This window comes from Poecile atricapillus, chromosome W (assembly GCF_030490865.1).
Source record: "Poecile atricapillus isolate bPoeAtr1 chromosome W, bPoeAtr1.hap1, whole genome shotgun sequence".
Lineage (NCBI taxonomy): Eukaryota > Metazoa > Chordata > Aves > Passeriformes > Paridae > Poecile > Poecile atricapillus.
Window position 1 is genome coordinate 25,904,195 of NC_081288.1, and position 27,956 is coordinate 25,932,150.

Below are 27,956 nucleotides of genomic sequence, written 5' to 3' on the forward strand. Positions count from 1 at the left end.
ATTCTAATAGGAAACATGTACTGTTGCTTTTATGTTTCAAAGAGCGTCACTACATTTCTCCAGTGCTGACCTTCAGTGCACCACAAAAGACCCCCCCCCCCCTTTTCTTGCTACTTTCCCCACCCTCTTTGCAGGCAGCAGGTTCCTTCTTCAGAGATGCTCAGCGTTCAGGGGGAAGGTGGCTGATGAAAAGGACTGCTCAGGGTTTTCATCCTTTTGGTCTTGGAAATGATGTTGGCAGGCTGGTGCAGCATCTCTCCCTCCTTCCCCCTCCCCTGCCTCAGCCCGAGGTTGGGGAGGGAAGAGCGTGGGCGGTGGAAGGAGTTGTGGTCCCCAGATGTGTGAATTGTTGCCGAGTAGAAATAGCGCACCGCGGACAAACAGCAGCTCAGCTGAGAGCCATCGCTTTGGGCTTGCGTCACTGACCTTTTCCTCTCGCCCTTCTCTGTCCTCACCTGCCCTCCCCCTGCTCCCCCTGCACTTTGCACTCCGAGAGCTCTCTGAACAGCGCTTTGAAATGGTGACCGGGACTGGCAAAGGAATGTAAAGGAGGAGGTGGGAGTGAAAAAACAACAACAAAAAAAAGACCTGCACCAAAGAAAAGGTTATGCATTCATCCTCTTTCCATTTCCTCAGGTTGCCATCCTGAAGGACAAGAGAGTCTTGGGCTGAGCCAACTCACCACTGTCCCTCCTTGGTCTACCCACTGAACTGAATGCTCAGACGTTCTGCCTCCATGGCTGGCAGGATTGGGGATGAGGGAGGAGAAGGAAGCCTGTCTGAGGGTCAGGGGAGTGCTTCAGTATCTGCCATATAATGAACAAACAGAATTTTTTAAAAAAAAGTTTAAAATCATGTGGTACAGCTGTAAAAGCCTGCATAATTCCTTTAGACTAAAACAATGCCACCTGCTCAGAGAAAAGTGGGAGTTGGGGCAAAGCAAGGGCTTGGGAGGTGTTTTGGATTGTGTGTGTAAGAGTAATCCTGTGGACCCTTGGCCCTAAAGATCTGCTGAATTGCTGATTGTGGCTGCAGGTGACAGGGCTTCATTGCCTGGAATGTCCTTTCTAGTGATCTTCCCCATGCCACTACTTCAGGGGAAGAATTGAGGACACATGGGGGGAAAAAAAGAGTCTATAGGGGTGAATGTGAGAATGCCACAAACCCAGAAAGGCATGTGTGGGGCAAACAGAATGCAGTGACCATCAGGCACCCCATGGAAGACACTTGCTCTAGGGCGTTGTCCTGTCAAACACCTGGAAGGTGGTCAGGGCTTCAGAGCAGGGGATCAGAGCAGTGAAAATGATGCCTGCAGGATGTGGGTCAGTTAGACAAGAGACCTATTGTCCTCCTTGTCCTCTGTGGACCATTTTTTCCTCTGGCTACTTTGCAGCATTGCATCTGCCCTCAGTAGCACCTGTGAGGCGTGGGCACATCTGCCCCCTCAGAGGTGCACTGCAGGTCACACCATCAGTGGAGGCACCTCTGCACTCCTCCGTCCTCACCTGCACTGGCAACAGGGGCAAGTGTGTTAAAACGAGCCAAGAAAGAGCACAGACTCCTGCCTCCCACTCTCCCAGGGCTCTATTTACAACCTTCCCAGGTAGATGGGGGGTTCCCTACTCCTTAGCTTCTCCAAGCTGAGAGCTCTACATGCTGCTCTGACCCATTTTAACTGTTGCAAACAGAGACTGGGAAAAGTGTGAAGTTTTGCAATAATTCGCAGGTAATTTGTGAGTTAAGTGACACAAACTGGAGAGACTGGGTGGTCTGTGGAATGAGAAACTGTCAGAAGCCTTTGATTTAAACCTTCTGCCCTGGCCCTCCCTGTGGTATAACTGCAAGGCAGGAGATCACAGAGAGCTCGTGTGTGAAGGAGAAGGTATTTCATTAGATGAGGGAGCTGTGCCTGTACCAAAGAGGCCTGGAGCCTCAGCAGCCTCTGCCCACCTCCTGATAGAATCTTCAGAGCGAGCCAGGCTCACAAAGGGCAACTATTTCTGTTGGCAGGAAAGCGAGAGATGTCCATGTGAGGTTGGTGTGTGTGGGTATAGGTGTGTGGGTGTCACAGCAGAGTGTGACAGCACTGAGCTGGCCTCTGAAGCCTGGCGTGACTGGGCAAGCGCCTGCTTTGCCACTGTGGTCAGAGAAGGGCCACACACCACACTAGGCAGTGGAACAATTGTCCTCAAATACAGCTGTGTCCCAGCACCCACATAGCCATGAGCAGGGTCCACATCCAGCTCTTCAAATCCTATGGCAGCTCCCAGCCAGCAAGGGGAAGCTGAGAAAAAGGAGATCTGAATCCACTGCTGGCTGCAATCAGGGATGGAGGGAGGTGCAGCTCTGCTTGTGGCACTGGGCAATGCTGGTGGGGGTGTTGCATCACCCCCTCTCCCTCTCTGGACTCTGGGAGACAAACAAGGCTGAGGTGTGAGTGAAGCAGGTTGTCTGGGTGGTTGGGGAGAGGAGGAAGGACAGCAGGCTGCAGCAGAGGAGAAACCTGCTACAGTACAGCGTGGCAGCCACTGAATAGTGCACTGGTGTGGGGCAGATTTGCACCACAGCTGGCAGCTGAGGCAAGGCCAGAGACAATTCCTGTGACTGCCCCTCCTGTGACAAAGGCTCTGAGGGGATGTGGAGCCAGGTCCTGCTTTCTTGTGTCCCTGCTCTCGCTGGTGTTTTGGGTACAGGCACACCCACCTGTGCCCACCTGCAGGCTCAAAGGTCTCCTTCATACTTTTCTTGCCCTGCTTCTCTCTTCCCCTTTCCCACAGCTATAACAGGGCAAGGAGCTATTGCAGGGCCTTCAGCTTCTCCTGACTTGTCCCTGGCACTTGCTTCCTTTCCCAGAGACAGCACCATGTCCTGCCCTTCACATCCTCCCTCCCACTCCCTCCCTTTCATACCTGCAAGAGCAGGGACCTGCAGGAAGGCAGATCTCAGGAACAGCCCTGTGACAGATGCCTTGAACAAACTTCAGACATGTCCACAGAACCCTTTGCAGCAGAGTTTGGACCACTCTTTCAGGGGGAAATATAGGCACAGCTCCAGGGGTAGTGCTGTAGCTGCACACCTGCTTTGCCCAGGAGAGAGATACTGGCTGTCACCAACCCCTGAATGACGTTCCACAGGGCAGCTCCATTGCATGGAATAAACCACAGACCTGGGGTGGGTGGGTGGGTGAATGAATGGATGGATGGATGGATGGATGGATGGATGGATGGATGAATGAATGAATGAATGAATGAATGAATGAATGATCTCATGGCCTTCCAGGCACGAGTGCACTCACTGGCAGGGCAGCAGGGCTCATCTGACCCATTCTAGACCTTGTTCCTTCAAAGCATTGCAGGGTCCACCTTGCCTGAGCTGAGCCTCACCTACAGGTCAGGCATCCATGGCTGATGGGTGGCACCAGCTACAAACCCTGCCTGTCACCGTGCATCTGAGCCCCCTGAGGAGATTTCAGGTGGCAGGCTGAAAGGTTAAATCATAGAGAACTTTCCTTGAAGATCTGGACACACATTTCCAGTCCCCCCTCCTCCCTCCCCCTCTCTCTCCCTCCTTTCCTCACCTTTTGTAAGTGTGGCAAAGTCACTTCCAATCTGCCAGCATCTCACCTCAAGGAGCAGGAACATGCACAAACACAACTGCTACACTTCCTCAGGATACATTTTTATCTGCTTCCTCTGAAGTAAATAAAAAATGAGAAGAAGGCTGGGCTCTGACCTGACAGAGTATTGTATTTACTAAGATATATATAGCCCCTGCCCTGGGCCTGACACAGGACCAAAGAGGCCTGTAGGGATGTGTATGATTATGTATTCCACGCTTTGCCAAATGAAGTGTCTGGTACACATCAAACCACAGGAGAAACTATGTGAAGGCAAATTAAACTCAAAACAGAAGGTCCTATATGGGCACCTCATCTTGTTTTTTTGCCTATCCTTCTACCTCAGCAGGAATCCTCTCAGTCCAAAGATGATAAACAATACCCCATGTACCTCTTTGACTTGGACTGAGACCCCAAAAGGCATGTCCCTGTCATTAGGATTCTACTCCTTCTAGATCTTTCACTCAAGCTTACAAGTCACCAGTCCCTGCTGATGTCTTCCCTTCTCCCTCCACTTCATGAGCAATTACCACTTGTCTTTGCACCTCTGACCTGACTCTCAGACCTTTCTCATCACACACATGCATTCCAAATATGCATGTCCAGCTTAACTCTGGAACTCCCACTCAATCCAATATTAGGAAGCACAAGTGTCCAGTCAACAGTTTACTATCCCTCCTACACTGTATTTCCTGGCCTTCAGATCTTGGCAGGGAAAAGAGAAATATCATAGGGAAAACAGAAAACACTTGTGCTTACCAAGTACTTGATAGAAGAATGTGCTAAAAATTTCATAAGATCAAGGGATCTGATCTCCCTTAAGAGAACTCTGACATTAACCCAGCCTTCTTCAATTTGAAGCCTACTCCTACAACCCATTGTATTGTCCTGGGATTTTTTTTGTAATCTCCAAAAAATCCTTTTTTGAATTTGCTGCAAGCTTTTCCAGCAAAAGGGTTGTCACAATTAGAAGTGTTCAAGCAGTAAATTTTTTAAGGTAATGGTTCTTTGCAAAGGAAACAGACACAAGATTGCCCAGGATTACCCAGGGAAGTTTCAGAGCTGAGTTAGACTTTGTACCTGTCAATTACAGGTCAGTGTCTTTTCCATCACATCATTCAGCAATAACCAGAGCTAGAAGGAACAGGTTGGGAGAGAAAAACAGATTTAAGTGCAAAACAACCAAGGAAAAAAAGTTTAATACCACTGAAAAAATATATATATACAAAAGTTCTTGGAGTTTGTTTGGTTTTGTTACATAAAGCACCATTAATTCCAGAGTACGTCACAACTCAGCCTACTACACTTTCCAGAAAGCACCCAATACTCCTGAAATCTGATTTAGCACCAAGGGAATGCCATCTTGTTTAGCACCAGAAGCCTGTTAAACACACCCTTTGGTCCCCCTGCCCTCCTCTCACGTGCATCAGGCACCCTCTGGCTGCTCATGGGTAGCACAGGAGACCTGTCACCAACATTCAATCACCAAATAGGAAAGGAGAAAGAAGGAAGCTTGCTTATGGAGATATTCAGTGTTAGAGAGGCTTGCTTCTCTTCAGGGAGGCATGGGGCACTATACACTGTAAATAGATTATATCTGGGTTTGCAGCCTGTTGGGAAAGAGAGAAAGGGATTCAGTCCTGAGCATCACCTGCACCTTTCTGCTTCCTCTGCTATCTGAAATCCTGTCTCTGAGCAATTCCACACACTGCACCTGCTAAGGGAGAGGACGAAACTCACAGTCCCCTTTAGTTTCCATGATCCCTTCATCACATGTTTCCCTGTGAAAAAATCAGCCTCGCCTTAGTGAAACTTTGTTTTTTCCACCCATTGCCTCATTGACAGTGGTGGAGAGGATCCAGAGCAAATTTCCTAAGACTTACTACAGTCTGTACAGCTTCCCTAAAAAAGCATGGAGAGTAAGTAAAGAGGATAAGAGAGAAAATGCCCTGCCATTTTTTCAAGGTCAGTTTTAGTATTTAGCCTTGGTCCCTGTTCCTATACTATCCTGGGCTGTGTGTACCAAACCTAATCTTGTATAATGATGCACATCTCGTCTGGAAGAGCCCTGGCAGTCCCAGGTGCTATAGGCAGAGACTGTGGCTAATCTTGAGACAGCAGAACCCGGTTAAGTCTGAAGATTTCATGATCAGTGATGAGCAGAGGAGAAATACTTGCATTTCTCCTGCTTCTCCTGCCCTGAGACTCAAAAAAGAGACAAGTCTTGGCACTGCTGTTTGTGGGAGCATCACGACATGTGGAAGTAGGTTTCCTAAAGTGCTGAGCCAGCCTCACCTGCTCCCCCCAGGACTGCAGCATCCCCTCCAGAGGGATGTGAGTGGGAGCAGGGTGAGACCAATATAAATAGTACTAGAAAACCCTACCACTGGCATTCCTTTCTCACTGCGACATCTCCAACCTGACAAAAAGAGCGAGGGTTTGTTTTAGCCACATGCTTTTCTCAGTTACTCTGATGAGATTGCCAGAAAAGGGCATGGAGCATACGGCAGGGAAGCTTTTAACCCTTGGGCAAGGTGCTGTGGTCTCACCTCTATCTCTGTTCCACCACAGAGGCAAAGAAGTGACAGCCTGCTCAGGTTTGGAATTGACTGAACTGCAATTGCCCCTACAGCCTCGAGCTCAGGCCCTGAAACAGTGGTCCTTCAACACCAGTGTGGGAGAACCACCTTCAGGAGGACAATGAAATGGCACCTCAGCCAAAGGAGAGCAGATTTGGGTTTGCTCTCTGGACTAGCTTCCCATAGCTGTTGAGCCAAGACTGAGTAGCACCCCAGGGGAGGTGTGGGAGGGGAGGGGGGCTTCAAGGTTTTCTCTCTCTCTCTCTCATTCTGTACTGGTGATCACTAGTGGGAACAGAATGGTTGCCTCTACTAAATCATGGGCAGATGCCCATGAAGGGTCTGGCCAGGTGTCTGGCCCTTCATCTCTTTGAAGAGCTAGAGCTGGAACAGAGGAGGAAAATCCCACCAGGTCTAGGTTTGACAATCAGCCTGGACTCTGTGACAAAGAAGGGTGTCCATGGAAAGCCAGTTTAGAAGGCCAACAGCTCCCTTTTTGGAAAGACAATATCCTCTCTCAGTGCTTCTACATCTTCCTTGTGCTACAGGAGACCATCAGATCCCAGTCCCCTCTCCAGAATCCAGATACCAGATGTGACATTAAGACCTTGTTTGAGGCTGCAAAATTGGTATGTCTAGTTAGGATGGAGAGGAGCCAGGATGTACCTTGGCAGTGGGGACTTTCTAGTCCTTTCCACAGGAGACCTTTATGTATGAAGCCCCAAAGAGAGACACAGGCCCAGGAGCAGCATTTTAGCTTTCCTCTTGCTCTAGAAGCCTAAATGCCAGAGGGAGCTTGCTGGCGGATTGAGAAGAAGCCAATAACCTAAGGTGGGGTTATGAGGTGAGGGGCAAGAGGTGGTAGTGCCATGATGGAAAGTGGACAGATACAGGCCTGGCTACAAGAGAATGTGAGGTGGGAGCCAGCATGACAAGTTTCACACTCAGTGCCTGAGATTTGACAGGCCCATTTCCAAGTGATTTGCAGTGGTTACGGGCAGTAAAGAGAGAGAAAGATTGAGACAGAAAGAGAGAGAGAGAGGGGAAAAAGGAAAAGGCCTAAGAGGCCCCAAGGAAGATGAGAGGCAGTTATTCAATGCTGGGCTTGACCAAGTACCCGCTGAAGGTGATGTACACATCAACATCATCACTGTAAATGGCATTCTCCCGCTCCCGCTTGTAGAGCCTCACCCAGATCTCATCATTTTCCTGGAGCTCCAGCATGAGGCTCTGGCTCTGCATGATGCTGCGGTCACTGGGTTGGGCATACAGGATGACCGCCTCTTCTTCGTTGTGCATGATGTGCATGTAGGTCTCCTTGAAGTTCCAGGTGTGGACATTGAGGCTGAAATAGTAAAGTCCACCCACCGAGCAGTAGAACTTGCCATTGAACATGTCGAAGTGGCTGTAGAGGTTGACAAAGACAGTGTCAAAGATCAAGACCTGGAAGCCCTCGCTGCTGTGCAGCGCTTTCTTGCGACCGACAGAGAATGCAGCGTACTGATGCTTGCAGGGGTCTCCCGCTGTGCCCATCTGTCCTTTACTGCCTTTCTGGCCCTGGGCGCCCCGCTCGCCTCGTGGTCCTTCTTTGCCCCATTTCCCTGGCATCCCAGGCTCTCCCCGATCTCCTTTCTCTCCTGCAGGAGGAAGCAGAGGACACAACTCAGTGTGATTCCAGAAGATGTGGAAGTGGTGGTGAGAAGGCCTAATGAGGAGGCAGAGGATTGCACACAAATGGGGCAATGCCCGAAGGAACACTTTGAGGGTCTCAATACCTCTGCTCCTCATGGGAAAGGAGCTAGCGGAGCTCTGGGAGTGACTGGAGTCTCTTCCCCAATGAATCCCCTGCTCACCAAATGATACGGCTCTGCTGGACGCACCAGGACCTCTCCCTAGGAGACTTCAGCCTCAGAGGGAGCCCAGCAATCCAAAGTACCACTTGACCTCTTCTTCGTCTCCCACATTCCTTTCCCTCCAGTGCAGCCTGGCCCTCCCACACACATCTCCTGTGACCCAATTATCCACACAGGATGCACACCGGCCTTGCTGTAGGCTGTGGAAGGGGAAGAACTGCTGACACCCGTGGGGCAATATGATTAGGGAGGGACAATAGGGTGGGTCAGAGGGAAAAGATCCAAGCTGGACTGGGCAGAGGGAGCACTGCAACTTAGAGGGATGGTACTTTCACAACACTGGGATGCTTTGAGCATCTTGTCTAATTAATACTGCAGTTCTAACCTGGGCTGTGTGCACTGTCCATCACACACTTGGGCAGGCATCAATACAGAGAGAGACCGGCACCAGAATGTACTTTCTGTATACAGAGAAGAAATGGGACTCAGAGCAGCCTCCAGTGACAGCATTCAAAATCTGTATCTTGTTCTTTTCCTCCTCTCCATCCACTGCATGGTATTGAAGGTCCCCCTGTGACACCCCACTCTAGTCTAGGCCTCTATCTGCCCTTCTGAGCTTTGATGGACTGCAGCTTCTTTCAGGCAGAGCATCCGCTGAGTTAACCCAGACAAACCACAGAGCTACAAGGTGTGTGGCAGCATCCAGCTGGGAACAGGCTTTTGCCCACAGCAAAGGCTAAAAGGGGAGTCCTGAAGGGAGGAGCTGATCTAAAATAGGGAACCCTTTCCCGTTAGCCAAGCCAGCCACTGCAGGGTGGAATGAGCTCCAGTTGAACCTGGAGGTGCTCGCAAATAACTGCTGCTTCCCTTTGTCCTCCTCCCTCTCCCAAATATGACCCACAGAGATGGAGGTTTCCCCACAACCTGGGTGCCAATGCTCTCAAAACGTGCTTATTTTGCAGATGATAAGGACTGTTCCTTCCCTCAGGCACTACAGTGAATCTGAGACAAGGAATGTGTCCTCCCAGCTTGGCAAGAGGCTGTCAGTGCCACTCCTGTGCTAGCAAGGAGGAAGAGTTAGCAGCAGGCAGCATCCTGAGACACAGAGATCACAGCAGAGGTACTCACTGACTTCCATCCCTCCAGGCTACTCTTCATCACAGCACAAAACATCTAAACCCTGGGCACAGGGAGTGTGGTCACTTATCCTCCAGGATGGCACAACCAGCATGCCAGCAATCCAGCTGTCACCTCCCCTGCAATGCCATCAGTCCCTGAGCTGGTCTTGGCATCCGGGGCAAAGACTTACCCTTCAGAATGGTGATGTTGATATAGGGACGGACCTCTGGCACTGGGTAGGGAAAGTGGTGGTGGCTGGGAGGGACTGGTGGGGTATCTGTGGAAGAGTCCAGTGAGTCACAACAGCGCTTGCAAGCACCAGGGCCTGGTTCTGTGAGGTTGGGTTCATCAGCGGGTGCCCCAAACACAACAAGAGGGAGAAAAAGGAAGGTCAGGGATGTGCGCAGGTAGGTTATGTCCATGGTGACCTGGGAAGATATGAGGAAGTGCCAAGAGTGAGGTATAGGAAGGGGGAGAACATAAGGGATGGAACAGAGATCACGATAAAACATCTTTCTGTGGCTGGAGCCAGGGGTGGGATGAAATGGCATTGTCCTGTGGAGGGAGCTTACATGCTTGTTCAAGGCTGCAATCTGAGCAGCAACCGCATGGCCCAAGAGGGTGCCCCACGCCCTTGTGCCCAGGCCAGTGGAGACTCGGTGCTGGCCCTGGGAGAAGGCTTGATGCTGACTAGGCAAACCATTAAAGCCACTAGAATATTCAGTCCCCAGGCTGGGATAGAGGAAGGAGACAGAATCATAGATTTGTTAAGACTGAAAAAGACCTCTAGGGTCATTGAGTTCAGCCTCAACAGTTCTTTAGCAAAAGCATGCTCTGGTAGGCTGCTCAATCTGTGAGAAGCACTGTAAAAAATGTCCCCAGCCCTCCTATCACTGCATATCAACTCTTTATAGGAATCTAACCCCAAAATCCCCATGTCCCAGATGGAGCCTGGCCCACATCTCTCGGCAGAGATGCCTCTTCTCCTGTGGGCTGGGAACTTAACTTCAGCCCCCTCCGTTCCCCCACCAAATCCCACCGGTCCCGCCGGCTCGGTCCCCTCCCACCCATGCCCAGTGGGCTCTCAGGCAAACCCCAGCACCCCCCAGGGGCACTCCCAGCTCCCCAGCTCAGCCTTTGGGCAGACCCGAGGGGAGCTGCTTCGCTGCCGACGGTGAAGGATGTGAAGCTCTGCAGCTTGCGGAGAAGCTTTGCTTACGAAAGACAGACACGCCGAGCAGCCGAGAAAGCCCCTCTCGCAGCCTGTGCCCCCCATCCTGCTGCCTGCCCCCCAGCACAGCACAGCTGCTCACCTCCGGGGCCCAAGGCTCCCCTCCTCGCTTCCCAGCCCCTGCTCGCCGGCTCCCCTCTGCCTGCAGGGCAGGCCCCTGGGCCCATGGCTTTAAGGAAGCCGGCTCTTGGCACAGGCACTGCTCAGCGCTGGCTGGGTGCGCAAGCTAGGCTTGGACCGGCTCCCTCCCCTCTCCTCTCCCTCCTTCTCCCTCCCTGGCTTTGGGTGCTCTCCATCCTAAACCGGCTTGGGTTTCAGCGTCTTTTTAACTCTTTCCTAGGAAGTGCCTTTTCCTTGTACGTGTTGTTCGTTTTGGTTTTATTCTCTGCCTTTTCACTTCCAGCCAGGAAAAATTGCAGGCAGCACAGACTGTGCCCTGTGCAAGGGGTGGACAGCAGCGGGGCAGTGTGCCACCCTTGGCATCTCAGCATGGACAAGGTAAGGTGCATTGGTGCAAGAGACAGACTTTCCTTCAGGCAGGATGCTACAGGAATCTGCCCTCAGTCCTTGGCACATGGGACAGTCCCTTGTCCCATGCTTGAGTCCTTCACTTGGCCACACTCTCTCCCCAGCTGTGCCTGACCCACTCATAGTCCCCAAACTTCATCTTTCATTCTCTCCTGCATTGTTTTTCCTGCACGTCACTGTGGCCTCCTGCCCCAGGCATGATATTTCTAGCAGGAGCAGCTGCCAACTGGGAGAGGCATCAGTTTTTTTCCCTCTCTGGTCATCCCCTCTGCCTGGGCAGAGCCCCAAGCCTTGTGCTTCAGCACGTGTCATCCCCTGGTCATGTCCCCTGTTTAGGTCCCAGGCCGAGCATTTTGGATGGGAGGGGTGTGCCTGGTCTGAAGCAGAGCCTGGCTGCTGGGAGCTGCCTGCCAGCAAAACTGGGGATCTGGAAACAAACCCTGGCTCTGACCATTGTCCCCAGCTTGGCGCCAAGCTGACAAGCTTGTGCCTTTGGGGTATGCACAATGTGGCTGCACCAGAACATTGGAATGAAGGGCATTTGGGGGGGAGAAGAACGCAGGGTGCAAGAGATGGGAGATTTTTCTCACACTGTGGAGTCTGTTGGGAAGAGGATTAGAAGATTCTACCCTGAACCAAAACTGACCTGGGTATTTATACCCTGGGTATGTGGGGGTGTGTTCACATATGGATCTTTGGGAGGCAGAAGGAAGGATGGACAACTTCTCTGCTCTGCAGGAGTCAGAAATGCCAAGTCAGCGGTGTGCCTCCTGTAATTTCCAGTAGGAGCTGCAGAAGGCTCCAAGGTTTCTGAGGGGAATAAGGTTTTGAGCGTGTCTGTGTGTGCTGGGACTTTTTTCTTTCCCTGTTTCCCTTCTCCCATTTGTTTGGTTTAGGAATGGGAGGCCCCGCTTCCCAGAGAGTGGCTGGCGTTTGGCAGGACCCCAGAACCACTGGAGAAGCAAGCGGAAAACTCTGGGAAAATATGTACTGTGAGCTGTGGGGGGAAGGGAGGAATGGGGGCTGGGAGGCCTGGAGATATTCTCAGGCTGCCTGTCAGCCTGGAGCTCAATGAACATGGAGTGAACATGCCTTCCAGCTGGGGCAGGAAGAGGACAGAGAAATTCACTGCTGAGTGCATGAGCTCCTCAAAGGGCTCCAGCACTGATGTGCAATGAAGTCCACTGCAAGTTGCCCACGTTCATCTGTGCCTCAGTTTCCCCTTTTAAGAGCAGGGGGGGAAGGTTAGGGCAATACTTCTTGCTAATGGAGCCTTAGCAGCTGACAGAAGAGGGCTTTTGTGATCAGTCATGTTGTCTACTCCTGGCTGCTGCTGGTGGGAATTTTGGCAGCTGACAGTACTATTAGAGGCAAGTAAATTTTCTGGGGTGCATGAAAACTTAGAGACTGATACTGAAGACAAAGCTCTTCTCTGTCCCAAAAAAGCTCCTGCAGTGCCTCTCTCAGGTTTTCCTGCCTGGCTTATTTCCAAACATGACACTACCCACTTTTGCAGTTCTTGGCCTTTTTCCTGGCCTCTTCCACCCTTCCAAGGGAAACAGGTAGGAGGGAGGCCATTGTCCTCATTTCCATCTGCACTCCTGAGCTGCTCACAGCCAAGCAGATGTTCTTCACAGGGGACCTCATCAGCTGGGGCCTTTGCCTGTGCCTCATCTGACTGCAAGAACAGCTCACAGTGGGGAGGAAGCAGGACTTTATATTTAATGTCTCATCTGGGCTGAATAGGGACATGCCAAGAGCCAGAAAACAAAGATGTGCTCTGGTGGCATTGCCCAGCTGGGCAGAAGTTTATGCCATTTGTTAGGGTGATATTGCCCTGCTCCCTGAAGGGAACAGTGTGTACCAGAAATATTTTGCCAGGGCAGCCACATTTGCAGGAGATTTTGAGAATTTTATCCAGTAAACCTGTGCCAGCCATATTTTAAAATGCAGTTCAAGCCTGAGGGCACCTTGTGTGCCCAACGATCTTCGCTCTCCCTCATCACACACTTTGCCTTGGAGGCAGCCCAGGGAAGCACTGTCCAGATCATACTGCAACTATCCCTGCTCAAAAGCAGCTGTTTCCTCCTCCTCCTCCATTTCCTCTCTTTTCCTATACCCACCCCAACACTGACAAAGTAGGGGGACAAAGACTGTCTCTACCTCAGTGGCTGCATCCATACTATTACCCCTCCCTACCAGAGGTATGGAGAAGGAAATTGATGTTCTCTCTTCTCTGTAGCCCCTGTGTACAGCTCAGCTCCCCTGTGACACATGTAAATCATCTGTCCTGTTGCACACACACACACACACACACACACACACACACACACACACACACACACACACACACACACAAACATAAACAATCAGCCCTCACAGCTCCTCCCTCACCAAACCTCCAGAGCTAAGGTATCATTTTCACCAAGAGGCAGAGCCCCTTCTCTTCCCCTTCCTGACTGCTTCTCCTCCTCCACCACAGCTGCCTTTCCTTCCCCGTGCTCCCCACTCCTCTGTCCCTAATCTTCAAGGGCATCACAAGCTGGGAGGGGAAGCGGAGCACCTCTTACCTCCGCTCCCCTCTGCAGGGGTCCCACGCTGAGTTATCTGTATCCTGTATCCTCAGCTGCTCCTGGTTAGCAGCGCGGGAGGGAGGGCCGGCAGGGCCCAGCTGACTCCAGCCAGATGCTCGCCAAGTGCTCTTATGTAATTACTGTCTTTTCCATCCTGCCTCCAAGGCCTTTGTGAGTGCCTCCCCTCCTGCTCCGGCCCGTGTCAGGCTTGGCTCTCCCTCCCTCTCTCCCTTCTTCCCTCCCTTCCTCCCTCCCTTCTTCCACCCACCCTGCACGGCATCACAATTTGCTCAGCTCAACAGCTGATTCCTTCTGGAAGCAAAGTTCAGGCTTTTGGCTACTGCTGTTACTACCCTTGGAGAGAGAGCTCACATGTGTTTCAAGAGCTGGGAAGGGATGAGCAGCACTGCTCTGCACTTGTCTCCTCTCCATCACAGCCTGGCTGCTCCTGGGTACCTTTGCCTGGCCCTTCCATAGTGCCTGTAAGTGGGGAGGAGGGTACACCTGAGACATGGAAAGGTGGTAATGCAGATTTTTGCTTCAGTAAGTTGTGGTGCCCTCAGGTTATCCTGTAACAGCAGCTGTCACTCTGCTGTACCAGGATCACTGATCATCTCTGGCCAGGCAGCAGAAGAGGCTGGGAAGAGTAGGTGACCTTTAAAGGTCCCTTCAAGCCCAAACTAGTCTGTGATTCTGTGGTTAGATGAATCTTTTACAGCCTGTGGACTCCACGTCTGTGCACAGGGCTTGTGCAACAGCCAGCTCCTGTTACTCAAGAGCACCAGCATGGTACAAAGTTACTGGCTTAGAATGCTTTCTACGTCTCGAAGGACCAGCAGACCTATTAGATGCCAGCTGCGTGGCTACATTTCTCTTTAGACTTCTGCCCATGTGGGGCCTAGACCAAGCAGAAACAACACGTTCCCTGGCTTTATGCAGGCTGCTGCTGAGTTTGAAGGCACTTCTGCCAGAAGGGATTTCTGCTGTGTGCTGCTTGGCGGCCTGGCCTGTCTCACACAGAGATCAAGGCCTGGCAAAGTCTCTGCTTTTTTTTTTTTTTTTTTTTTTTTTTTTTTTTTTTTCCCTTGCTGTGCATTGCTGAAATGCCACGTGGCTGAGGAGCAGCTGGAAGAGCCCTTCACCTGCACTCACTGCTTGAGCAAAGCTGTTGTTGGCAGTCTCCAATAGTGAGTGTGAAAGTGCGAGCTTGTCTCCTACTTTCCAGTGCCCCCACAGCCAGTCCCTGTGTGACACAGCTGAGCAGGGAGGGTACCAGACACTGGCTGACAAGCTGTACCAGCTGGAGATGCCTCACAGCATCACCCAGGCTGCCCCTCTCCCCATCAGCAGCTTTTCCAACTTGAGTGTCCCATCTCTTACCCTCGCCTTGTGACCCTGCCTATGAGACCAAGGAACTGCATTGGTATCCACCCCAAAATCTGTCATATGACTACAAGGACTATCCCTACTGCAACCAGAAAGAGTTTTCTGCCATGTGAACATCTAGATCCGGCAGCTTGGCTGGGTGGGAGATTCCAGGTGACACCGTAGCCTGTTTGAACCAGTTCTTAAAAATAACCTTTGGGCAAGCCTGCTGCCTTCTGCTTCTCTGTATCTGCATGCCCCTGACGGCGCCCTCCTCCCATCCACTCCTGTGAAGACCCAGAAAATATTACTCTTTTGTCGTCCTCTCCTATGCACACCCCTAGACCTGCCCGTATCACTTATCAACAGTAGATCACTACTCAGGGCATATCAGCTCTCAGAAGGAGTGCTGAGAAAGGTGCACAGCGGTTTGGGTGAGAAAACTTTCTTCAGAGATACCCATGAGCTTTCTCACCAAAGAAACAAGCACTTTGTGGAAGGGGGATGGGCTGGCAGGGCATGAGTGGACAGGTGGATGGGCAAGGAAGATGGTGTTTAAGAGCTCACAAACTCTTGGATCTGTGTGGGGTGCTTTCTACTAAGGGAACCAGACTGACATGACAGAATTATAGAATCACAGGGTGGTTTGGGTTGGAAAGGACTTTCAAGATCATGTAATTCCAAGCCCCCTGCCATAAGCAGGGACATGTTCCAGTAGATGAGGTTGCTCAAAGCCTGGCCTTGAATGCTGCCAGGGATGGGGCAACCACAGTGTCTTTGGGCAACCTGTGCCAGTGCCTCACCACCCTCACAGTGAACAATTTCTTCCTAATATCTAATCTAACCCTGACCTCCTTCATTTTAAAGCCTTTTCCCTTTGTCCTATCACTATATGCCCTTGTGACAAGTCCCTCTCCAGCTTTCCTGTAGTCTCCTGCTAGGTACTGGAAGGGACTATAAGATCTCAGTGGAGCCTTCTCTTCTCCAGGCTAGCAACCCCAATTCTCTCAGCTTCTCTTCACAGGACAGATACTCCAGCCCTCTGATTATCTTCATCACTGTCATCTTGGACCTGCTCCAACAAGTCCATGTCATTCATGTATTGGGGGTCCCAGACCTGGATGCAGCACTCCAGATGGAGTCTCACCAGAGGGGCAGGATCACCTCCTCGACCTGCTGGCCACGTTTCTTTTGATGCAGCCCAGGACACATCCGTGTCTCTGCGCTGCGAGTGCACACCTCTCACACCTGCACAGGTCCCTCTGGATGTCTGACACGAGGAGGGTTGGGACAGAGAGGCTCCACTGCCGCTTGGCAGCACAGTCCTAAGCCCGGTGAGACGGGCAGGAGCCTGGCCGGGTTCCCCGCGGTGCCGCACCTGCCGGCCGCTGCCCGCTCCCCTCTGCAGCATGTGCTGCGCATCCCGCACATCCCCGCATCTCCCGCATCCCCGAATCCCCCGCATCCCTGCATCCCCTGCATCTCCCGCATCCCTACTTCCCCCGCATCCCACACATCCCCGCATCTCCCGCATCCCACACATGCCCGCATCTCCCGCATCCCCGCATCCCCCGCGCCGCTCAGCGCCGCCCCGCCCTGTCCCTCCCGCCCCGCTGCGTGTCCCCCGGAGGTGTCCCGCCTGCCCGAGAGCGAGGCAGGATCGGGACGGGTTCTCGCGTCCCTTCCGCCCGCAGCTTCGCAGCCGCTCCGGCTCCCGAGCACGGCGGGCAGCCGCGGCGGGGCACTGCCCGCCCATGCACAGTTTGCCAGCGGAGACATCCGTAGTGCCGTGCCCCGCGGCCCTGCTTGTCACGTAGAGAAGGCTGCTGTGCTGCAGCCCCGGCACGTGTCCCAGCCCGGCTGCATTGACGCACTGGGTATGCGCGTGTGTCTGTTTGTGCATGACGTGCCGAGTGTGAGATCTGCGTGAGCCGGCTGCGTGGTGTGTGGCGTTTGCACAGTTTATGCTTGGGAAGGCAAAGAACAGCAATTTTTCATGAGCAAATATTTGCATATTTTCCACTCGTTCGAGCAGATAAAGCATTTCACTTCTCTGTTGGATCCTCAGGAGAGAGCTAGGAGCATCTTCTTTTTAAAGGTGTTTCCCTTTCTTGTATTCCCCTGTCTCTTTTCTCTGGAGGCTACTCCATTACAACAATGCTTCTTGTCCCCTCCACACACCCCCTGTATAACAGCAGAAAGCAGAACATGGCCTGGACAGTTTTGTTGTTGCCTGAGCTGAGCTGCTGTGATTCCCTGCTGATGACAAGCACAGCGGCTCCCTAACACAACTTCAAATGACATTATGTGTGGGCTGTGTTGGCAACAGCCTGGAAACACACCCTGGGTTCTCCACACTGGAGCCCCTCTGCCATCACCATTCACTGCCCTTCCAGTTTTCCTCCTGAAGATCCACTGCAGAGCAGAAAGGTCACGCTGAATAGGTCTGCAGCTGCCCCAGACCACCGCTGTGTGGTTGGGTTTGGTGGGTGGGTGCGTGTGGAGGGTCCTTGGCAAGGCGTAGATGCCCTCTCCCAGCCTGAGCCTGTGTGTTCACATCGAGGTGAATGTGCCGCGTTCTTGGCGCCCATACTTTGGCTGGGGTCTGGGGCACGCAGGTGTGGGTGTGTGGGCACCTGTGTGGGTGGCCCCATATGCTGTCAGGCACACATATATCTGCTTGAATCCGTGTGTGGCATGGATGTCTGTGTGTTTACACACATCCACCCAGTGGCACACACACACACACACACACACACACACACACACACACACACACACGCAGTCATGCAATAAACACTCATTTGCCTGCATGCGCATACAGCACATACAAATGCCTCTCTGTCTGCTCTTGTGCAGAGACCTGGTGTGAGTACGAGCTCTCTGACAGAATGGGTTCCCTGTGTTTCTATCACCCCATCTGTAATTACACATTTGCTGGGAAGAGGATTGCACAATGCTGCTGAAATCATTGCAGCCCTTTCTAGTCTTGCAGCTATGATCACTACGTGACAAGAATGAAACCTTTTGTGCAGCACAGGGCTTGATGGAGCCCTTATCTCTGTGTCTCTGCACACAGAACAGAAAAACTCTTTTCCATATCTGACTGGAGCAAATCCCCCCTGAACACATCCAGACTTTCATTTAGCCACTGCACATGGTCCCCGTGGCTTCTGGGTTGCCCAGAGTCAACCACACCATCGTTAAGGAGAGGGAACACAAGGGCAGTCAGATTAATGCCATTACCACAGAAAACTCTGGGGATTCACCAACAGGAAGACAGTGCTGAGGAAAGAGAAGGGGTCATGAGGCAGTGACCTCCTGACCATCATTCCAAATGCCTGTTCCTATGAAAAACAGCCTTTAAATCAGTGGTGATAGTCTGAAGAATTTTGTGGCATTTGTTTTCTCCTGATGAATTTTGAACAAGAAATACCTTTTCCTTCCCCTCCCCCAGTCTTATTTTCTGTTCATCTTCATTTTTTATTTCCCCAATTTGTCACTGCAAAACAGGATACAGCCTAGGGGGGTGAAGAAAACACAAGACAGAAAAATGTGATGCTTGTGTCTCTTTTCTTTTAAACCCCTATTTAATCGAAAATCTCCATATTTATTTTTTTTCCCTGCAGATCTCCCTGGAACACATTTTGTTTGCCCCAGCAGGCTGCTCTGCAGAGCTGCCTTGGTGGGAGCTCAGATTCCATGTGTCAAAATGATGTCTCCTTGGCATTATTGCTTGGTGCTGGCATTGCAGTGCTTGGGCTCTTAAGGAATGTTGGTATTTTAAGAAGCCAACCAGTCGACGGAGTTTCTTGAATGGTGATTTGCAGCAGATGGAGCTGCAAAGGCGTGTGAAATGAAGTCTCAGCTCAGTTTGGTGGTGAAGGAGACTGTCTCTGTTAAGTGTGTTGGCAGCTGGGAAGCTCCCCCCATCTCCCCTACGGCAGCTGGGCTGCTGCTCCATGGATAAGGAAACCCATCCTACATCTGCCCCCCACCCACCCGAGCTGCTCCCTGCGAGGTCCTTCTTCAGTGCCTGGTCATCAAGCACAAGCAGTGCTACAAGCTCCTCAGATAATACAATTTCTGCTCTGCCCTGCAGGGATTGCTTTGCCTGGGGGAGTCCAGCATTCACCTGGCTCTGCTCTTCCCTGCAAGAGAAGCAACACAGACCGGAGTTTGAAGTGCTGTGTTGTCCATCTATCTGATCATTTGGTAGCCAGCCCTTTTAATCTTTCTACCACTTGTTGCCCCTTATAGAGGCAGAAGCTTTGGCAGTCCATCCTTACTCTGCCAGGACTTCTTGGTTGTGTTTCATCCTGTGGATGTTGCGGGAGCTCCCCAAGAAACTAAAAGAGAGGCTTTTTTTAGTCCAGCAAACTGTATCCCACGCCCAATGAATAGTTTGGCTGATTTTTTCTGACTGGGGCCCACACTGTGGGAAGCATGGATTGAAGGAGAAAAAGATGTAAAGGCATAGCAGAAGATAGAAACTGGCTACCAAGCTCTTTCTTTTCCCCGTGAGCTGAGCCTGCACTCCTGGGTGTCTGACTGTCCCTGCTCAGGGGAGCGCTGTAAGGGCAGCTGAGCAGTTCCTGCATGGTCTGGCAGGCAGCTCAGCTCCTGAGGCTGAGCCTGCAGGCATGGACAGCTTGGATCCAGCATCCCAGGCTTAAAGAGGAAACATGAGGATGTAGGATTTCAGGGGACAATCTTTGTCATGGAGGTGATGGCAGTACCAGTGGCTGAGAGCACAGCTGCAGGTGTTTTGGCTGGTTGTGCCTGCCCACCCTTCCTCTGCTCTCTAACCTGGCTAGGAGGTATCTGTTCACCTGAGGCCCTGTGACAGTCCTTTTCCAAAGCTGGGTGCCCTGCACTGCAGTTCTGATGCCTGCCAGGCCTTCACATCTTCTCACATTGCCTTTGTGTGACCTTGACTCTTGCTTCCTCATAAAGTGGTTCTGTTCCCACGATCCTCAGCTGCTGCATCTTGTTCTGCTTCCCAGCTCAAGGCTTTTGGCTTCTGTCCCAGCACACCCTACCCCATGCCACCCCTTCCCTTCTCTTACCTTCTCTCAAGTGACCCATGAGACATCTTTCCATTACCCAGCTAGCTCCCGGAATCCTAGCCCTCCCCAGGTCACCTCCTGCAACATCTCCTGACCTCAGGGAGGCATGTGTCCTTCTGGTGGGTCCCTCCTTCCCATTTCTCAAAATTGTTTGTGGAGAACACTGCCCAAAGGGCTGCAGTATGAGGGCCATTTCGGTGGCTGTAGCTTAGCAATGCCATTCATGGAGAAGTTAGAAGTGTGGGGACAGACATTTTAGCAGACCTGCCGGAATGAATCTGAAGTGGAGAGGGAGACCTTCATCCCACCCACCCTTGTACGGCACTGCTCCTCTAGCCTGCACACGCAGATGGGCCCATGCACAACTTCTCTCTAACAACCAGTGTGCAGGAGCAAGTCCAACTCCACAGCAGCACACTCTCTCTCCAACTCTTGTCCAAGCATTCACATCCGCACTTAAACATCCTGCAATTACATAAACACACTCCCTCATCTGTGTTTATGTATGCATACCCCTCTAGGTGCCCCTGTACACATGTGCACAGACCCAGAAGATGAGTGTCAGTGCCCAGGACTGGCACCAGCCTTCCACCACCCCTGACTCCTCAGTCTCTGATCCTCTTCATCCATCCCCATACATGTACAGTCCAGGGAACAAAGTTTTGCCTACTTTTCTGGCAAAACTACCTTTGTGCACATGCAGACGCATCATTTTTTGACCATCCTGAGCCAAAATACTCTACCACTTCCCAGAGGATAAACTGGTTCCTAGTATTGCACAGACTCTTCACAAGCACAGCTCTCACACACTGGAGATCTGCTGACCTCTGTCTGCTTCCTGCCCGCATCCTGAACTGAGAGACGTCTTCATCTCTTGTATCAGCCAAACATGACTCCATACAGAGATTGACTCAACTCAAAGACATTGTATACTCTCAGGAGTGCCAAATCCATAGCACCCCCCTCCCCTAAACGTGTAGAATGGTTTTGCCCCCCTGGCCTTCCAAGTACAAAGGCTTTTTCTTTATTTACAGTAAAGCTTAAGGAGAAGAAAAGAAATGCTGCCTCCAGCTCATGTCTCATTGCCTTCTTCTCTACCCTTGTTGCACCTCCTACCAGGGCACAGAGGCACCAGGAGAACCCTGAGGAATGCGAGGTGCAGAAAAAATTATTCTATTTTTTTTATCTCAGATAAGTCTTGACATCCTGCCCAGAGTCTGTAAGAGCTCTGAAAAGAAGGAGGAGGTTCTGAGCAGTCAGTGGTCTCCAGCCATGACTAACACAGGGAGGAAATCTGTCCCCCAGACTTTTTGAAGAACTAGAGAGGGGCCAGCCATGCATGCAACTGGCTGGGATGTCTTTGCTGCAGACATTTCTCCTTCCTGTTCATCTTTTAAGGTAAACCACTTCTCATGTTTATAAGGAGGGTAGTCAAGGCACTAGGCTGCCTACATATGGCATTTACTCCATCTGGGGACTTCCTTGAGGTGCCACCATGAGATGGCAGCCTATGCCCTCCAAAGCTGGGTCATCTAAGGGTAGGTCATGGCTCTAGGGCTGACCTTGCTCTCTCTGTACCCTCAGTGCCCATCACCTCTTCAGCTTTCCCTAAATGCAGTCTGCTCTTTACCTGGTGTTGCCTGGTTTGCTCCTGGTGGTGAATACGATGCTTATTCTTCAAAAGCCACTGGCCTATGGAACTGCACAATGTTTATTCTGTAGGAAGAAGAACTCAAAACAACCAGCCCAGTTGTGCCAACTTTTACCAATTCACCAGGAGTTCAGGTTTGACTTTGGGGTCATCAACCACTACCACGAGACTCCCAGGACAGAAGAACAAATGTGTAAAGGAGAGGGAAAACACATCAGTGATTTTGGGGAAATTAATATCATATGTATGTTTATTCTGGGAAAATCCATGAGCATGTATGTAAAATATAGTATATAAATGGGAGCTTTTTCTGTACTCAGCATGCATGATATTTGGAAGGGGATATTCACTCGTGCATCCAGCCAGATAAAGAATGCTTGCTTCTTAATGCTACATTAGTGTTAAGGAGGTTTTATTTTTACCAATTTCTGGTAACACTGGTACCACACAAACCTCAGGTGTCTCTTCCAAAGCCAAGAACAATGCCTTGCTTCTTCCACAAGATCATGGAGCCCTATTAATTTTTAAGCATACTCTTGGACTTTATTATTCCCTTGTATCGATGTCTCCCATTGCCTTTGAAAGCAGAGAAGGTGAAGGGGATCCCATGTCCCAATGTCTCTTTCCCCTGCACCACCCCTTTCATCATAAATAACTGACATGCAACTTGTTGCTCTTTTCACATCCCACAGGCTCCTCAGGGAGCGGTTTTTGCTCATTGCTTTTTCCTTCTCCACTGCTTAGAGGGCGCTCCTGCCTCTCATTTCCATTTTGGGTGATCTTGCTGATCTCACCCTCTTCCCTTTCGTCGTCAATCTTCTCTGGGGAGCATGCTGGCACCTCCTGGCTCTGGACTCGGCGGGACGGCCTGAAGATGGCCCTGCGGAAGCCCTGCTTGAAGCGGTAGGAGAGGAAGCCATAGATGATGGGATTGGCGCAGCTGTTGGCATATGGCAGCACCACCACGAGGAAGTAGACTCCAAAGAGGGATGGCTCCTCTGGCAGCGGGCAGACAACATTGATTATGTTGAGGACATAGAAGGGAAGCCAGCAGAGGACGAAGACAGCCACCACAGTCACCACCATGCGGGTCACCCTGCGCTCTGAAAGCTTGTGCTTGGAGGACAGAGCCCTCACCCGCCTGCCAGAGGAGCGAACCTTCACAACAATCAGGAGATAGCAGAGGCAAATCACCAAGAGTGGTCCAAAGAAGCCCAGGGTAGCAGTGTAGACGATGAAGCCAGCTCTCCACACCGAGGCAGGCTCTGGCCACTGGATGTGGCATGTACTCATCCCTAAAGGGACATCTGAGAAGACAACCACGGGCAGCACCACTATGGAAGACAGCACCCACACGGTTACACTCACGGCCTTGGCCACCCGTGCTGTCCTCCATTTGGAGGACTTCCCTGGGTGGACCACAGCCAGGTAGCGGTCAACGCTCATCACCGTCAGGCAGAAGATGCTGGTGAACTGGTTGATGGCGTCCACGGCCATCACCAGCCGGCACATGAAAGAACCAAATGGCCAGTAGGACAGGGCGTTTTGTGCAGCCAGGAAGGGCAGGCCCAGCATGAAGAGCTCGTCGGCCAGGGCCAGGTTCAAGATGTACACGTTGGTCACCGACTCGCTCACGGAGTGCCGCAGGACCACATAAATGACCAGGGAATTCCCAGCCAGCCCCACCACACAGACAATGAGGTAGACCACAGGGATGAGGACACCGCTGACAACTACACCAGGGCTGACGGTGGAGGAGCTGTTGGGGGTAGTGAAGCCTGCCCAGCTACTGGAGGCATTCCCCTCCTCCAACACTGCCGGCGTGGGGAGGCTAAAAGCAGAAGTGTCCATAGCAGAGGCAGGGAAGAGGGTGGGGACAGTGTCCTTGCAGGATCAGTTAGCAATCTGGAGCTGAGGGGAGGAGAAAAAAACATTGATACTGGGGACATGACAGCTGAACAAGTCACAGGTAAAATCACCACATTAACTGTGTCTTAGGTATGGGCAGGCACAGGAAATCAAGGGGAGTTTGTGGATGCTGGCAGATGCTGGAAGGTCTAGGACAATATCAAACTCATCTAGTCCTGCAAGGCACAGTGGACATGGAGGGACAAACAGGGACATGGCTCAATGTGGGCCTCTTCTCTAGTGAAAGATCCTCTGGGGAAAGAACAACAGACTAGCATAAGGAGAGGGAAAGTTTTCATTTTCTGCTAAGAATCCGATGCTGAGGACATGGTCCTCAGGGGCCTGGTTCTCATTTATGAGTGGCAGGTGCTTTACAAACAAAAGAGGGAAAAGCATCCAGTGATAAAGTGCCTTTCCAGCTCTGACTTTCCTATTCTCTGAGTATTTAGTCTCCTGCTTGCTGAAGCTCTTTTTGGACTGGCCAGGTTATTGTTTTCCTTCTCCCCACAGCAGAAGGAAAAGCACGTTCAATCCAAGCAGAGAGGCTTAGCTCAGCAGCTGCCTTCCTTAGCTGAGGAGCCCAATTGCTCGTCATGTCAGGGTTTGGCATGGAAACAGCACTCGGCTCACTCAGAGACAGCCTTGAGCAAACAAGCTCTCCATTCACCACCAGCTCCTGCTGACACTGGGTGAGGAGCTGCAGGGAGAGAAGGGACAGTTAAGGGAAGGACGTGCCTTTTGTCAGGGCTCCATATGTGAAACACAGAGCCCGGCAAGTACTGTGGACCAGAGACACCCTGGAAAACCTAATGCAGGGGAGATTTGTGTTTCTTTCAGGATTACTCCATATCTGAAAAAATTTTCTGGAAGTGTGGACTGACAGGGTCATCCCCTTGAATTAGGTCCTTGGAAGGGAAGATGATTTGGTGGAAGTGAATGGGGACATTTTTCACACCTCAAAAAATCTCTTTGGCCTCTGAAATTCCTTTTCTATTGAAATTAAAACTGAGGATGTCAAAGGAAAGGACTCCCAACCTTAACTATTTTCGGGAGGCCAGAGACACTCCAGAGACTTTTCTCATGGATGTGATTTTCTGTAGCATCAAACCTTTCTTCACTAATGTCTAATATTACAGTGTTTGGGGTTTTTTTGTTTGGTTGGGTTTTTGTTGTTTGTTTGTTTGTTTGTTTGTTTGTTTGTTTGTTTGTTTGTTTGTTTTGTAGGTGCCATTCCAAGTTCTGGAAACCCAGGGGAGACCTGAGCTTTACGTGGACTCCTTGGACATCACACGGGTGAGCCAAACAGACCCCATAGATGTATCAAATTTTATGCTGAAGGAACCTCATCTCATAGGCCCCATAAAAACAGTTGAACAACTACATCTTAAGGCCATTTCTACAGGCTATTGTATAAATGTTTCCTGCTTTAGAGCATCTCAGCTTTGACAGACTGGGATTGCTTAGATTTTCCTAATTTTCAGGTGCCTTGGGCTGTGACACACTGTCCTGACAGAAGCCCATCTCATGGGGTCCTGCAGCACTGGGTGCTTCCACACATCACAAGTGGCTGCAATGAATAGGCAGAGTAGGAAGTGACTTGAAATTCTAAGTTCAAGGATGTTTCTTCTGATATTTTTTCCAATTCTGCTCTAGTGACACAAATAACTTGTAGGAGAAAAGAGGAGGACATTGGCCATTCTAGGGATGAAGATCCCTACAAACGGTGGCAGAAGCCAGAATGATATGTTCATAAAAGGATGATCCTCTATAAGATGAAGACACAGATAGGAATCCATTTGGATGTTCCTCCTGCATACAAAGGAATTTAAAGAAGAAAAAAGCCAAACATTTGGAGCCTTACAAATACCAAATATGGATGGAGATACTCCTGGTAGAGCTGCAAAGCATTTGGAGAAGTGTCTGAGGTCCAGACCTCAAAGCCAGTTGCTCAGACTGTTGTTTAGCAATACAGTAAATCCAGCTTCAGGGTAGCTTCAGAAGCCCCATCAAAAATGCTAAAGTGTGCAACTAAAAGCATGGATTTCCTATAAACTGATTTTCCTGCTCAGGCAGCTGCAGGGGAGAAACTTGATCTTTAAGCAGGTGTGATCTGTTGCTGCCATTCTAACTTTGTCAAGTGCCATGTACCAGCTCAAGTGCCATGTCGCACATTTTGGCTGGTTTGGCAGAAAAAACAGTGGGCACCAGTGCACCATCTAGTTCGGATCGACTCTCCTGGTTGCTTTGGCAGCACATGCATAGGTAGGAGTTGGTGAGGATCCCTGGCCTCAGACCGATAGTGTGTTGGCATCCACTTGGATCTGTTCCTGATGCAGACAGCACCTGTTGCAAGAGGCTTGGGATCCTCTAACAGGTGCTACCAGAATATGCCTGGTTCATGCAGCTGGAGAGCAGGAAGAAGGCAGAGAGATAGGAAGAGATGGGAAATTGGCACTACTTCTTTCCTTAGGGGAAAAAATATAAATATATGCATATTTCTGCATTGAATGAGAGGAGGAGGTAGATGCTGAAAGCTGAGCCTAGTCCTGGTAACAAACCATGGACAGCAGCTGGGAGGGACAACACAACCAAATAACCTGCACCACCCCCTCTTGGCCCCCTCCCCTCCTGTCCCCCCTGTTTTCCCGCGGCCCTGCTCCAGCTCAGGACTCTCCCGTCTCACCTCCGGCTTGAGCTCTCTCGTAAGGACCAGGCTGGACTGGCAGAGTTGGAGGGTCGGCAGCGGGGGGTGGTCGGCAGGTTTTCTTCTCTGGAACTGCAGACTTAACTTCTGCATGGACTCATGCCCGCGGGAGACATCTGGGAAGAGCGGGCAGAGCCGCCGGGTACTTACATGTCGTCGGGATGCACATTTTCCTCCGCTTCCCCGGGAGAATCCGTGTCATGCTTTTCCCCTTCCCCTTTCCTAAACGCGGCAGAGCGAAGCGCTCCCGGAGGGAGCGAGCCCCGCCGAGCGCTGCCGGCGGTGCGAGTCCTGCTCGCCGGACTTGCCCATCGCCCCCGCCGTGCCTGGCGTGGGAAGGGGCCCGGGGGAGGGCGGGGGGATGCGCGGCCCCTCAGCCCCACGCCCGCGGGTGCCTCCCCCGCGCAGCCCCCACCATCGGCGGGGCTCGGGATGCGGAGCGCCGGTACCGGCGGACGGGTGCCGGCAGCAAATGGGCGCCACGCACGGAAACACCGGCAGGAGAAGGAGGGGATGGAGGGGATGGACGGCAGGGCAGGAGAACAAAGATGAGCGGGGGGAGATACCGGGTTGGAGAATAGAAGCGGGAGAGGGAGGCGCAAGGAGATGGGCAGAGGGATAAGGGGAGAGCAGAAGAGGGGAGGATGAAGGAATGAGGAGTGAGATAAAAGAAGCTGAAGACAGCAGAGGGAAAAGAGGAAGAAGAGAGAGATGCAGACAGCAGCTATTTGGTGAGAGAGTGGCTTGCAGGAGGGGCGACTTGGCTCGGCTCTCCTAGCCTGGGTCTAAAATCCAAACCTACTTGGGCAACTTTATGTGCAGCCAGTGCTGCTGAAAGGAGAGCTGATGAAGGCACTAGAGGACTTCAAAGCTGTCAGGCCTCTTTAGGCTAGAACTTGGCCACAATGCTGTCTGGAGACACAGAAGAGAGAGGAGTCCTCATTGGGGAAGGATTGGCATGGGTAGCACCCAGAGGTTTTCTTCACCAGGGCAGGCACCCTGGTAGCATCCTGCAAGAGCCCCCAGGCTCCTTTGTTAGAGGAAACAGAGCCATGTAACTGCACAGCTCTACATAGCCCTGCTAACCCTTACAGGACTTGTTAGCATAAGCACAGTCATAGGATCACAAATTCCAGGTCTCCAGCTCACTTCCTCAGTGCTCTGAGTTGTGTCCCATTCTCCAGTGGGGGGCTATCCAAACTGCTTAAATTGTGTTGGGATGAGAGTTCAGCCTGTGCACCTCCACAGGTAGGCTGATACATGAATTTTATTTCACACACATCTTATGCATTGCTGTAGGGGATGGGGCAGACTGAAAAAGTAAAAGCCAGGGCTTGAAAACTGGAGAGAAGTAATCAACCACTGGGAATATATTGCATTGAGTCATGCTTAAGATGCTTAAGAGAGGTCAGACCCCATTTTCAAGTACTTTGTGTCCCTTGCCCTTTCACAGGGATATGCCCATACCAGAGGCTTCATTTTTACTCTTCTGGAGTTACATTGACATCATTTACATTACCTTTGGATGGGCCTAGGCAATTCATCCAGCAGCCCACGTGCAGTGCAGATATTTGCAGAACACCCTGCCACAGGGTGCCTGCCAGGGTTGCTGTGAACTTTTTCAGTAGGTAATGTGCCACATCACTGAATTAACTGCCTTATTCATACCTGACCATGAATTGAAATTGCAGAAATTTCCCTGGCAGCAGGGTACCTCGGGAGCTTCACTGTGTCTGGTTGTACTTGGCATCACCAATGCA

At 51.4% G+C, this 27,956-nt stretch overlaps 2 protein-coding genes across 3 annotated transcripts; both read right to left on the bottom strand.

Moving 5' to 3' along the window:
- Window positions 1–5,358: 5,358 nt before the first annotated feature.
- LOC131592487 (complement C1q tumor necrosis factor-related protein 6-like) lies at window positions 5,359–13,669 on the bottom strand. Of its 2 annotated transcripts, none has more exons than XM_058864029.1 (3): window positions 13,497–13,669; window positions 9,358–9,595; window positions 5,359–7,832 (listed from the first exon to the last, which is right to left on the bottom strand). In XM_058864029.1, the coding sequence occupies exons 2-3, from the start codon at window positions 9,587–9,589 to the stop codon at window positions 7,285–7,287; spliced, it is 780 nt and encodes a 259-aa protein (XP_058720012.1). In that variant the 5' UTR covers window positions 9,590–9,595; window positions 13,497–13,669; the 3' UTR covers window positions 5,359–7,284. The 2 variants fall into 2 exon arrangements, with proteins under 2 accessions (XP_058720012.1, XP_058720013.1); XM_058864030.1 differs by lacking the exon at window positions 13,497–13,669 and adding an exon at window positions 10,481–10,581.
- Window positions 13,670–21,929: 8,260 nt separating this feature from the next.
- LOC131591849 (somatostatin receptor type 3-like) lies at window positions 21,930–26,569 on the bottom strand. The gene is made up of 2 exons (XM_058862950.1): window positions 26,176–26,569; window positions 21,930–23,495 (listed from the first exon to the last, which is right to left on the bottom strand). Exon 2 carries the CDS (start codon window positions 23,433–23,435, stop codon window positions 22,230–22,232), a length of 1,206 nt encoding a protein of 401 aa, XP_058718933.1. The 5' UTR covers window positions 23,436–23,495; window positions 26,176–26,569; the 3' UTR covers window positions 21,930–22,229.
- Between the last annotated feature and the right edge of the window lie 1,387 nt (window positions 26,570–27,956).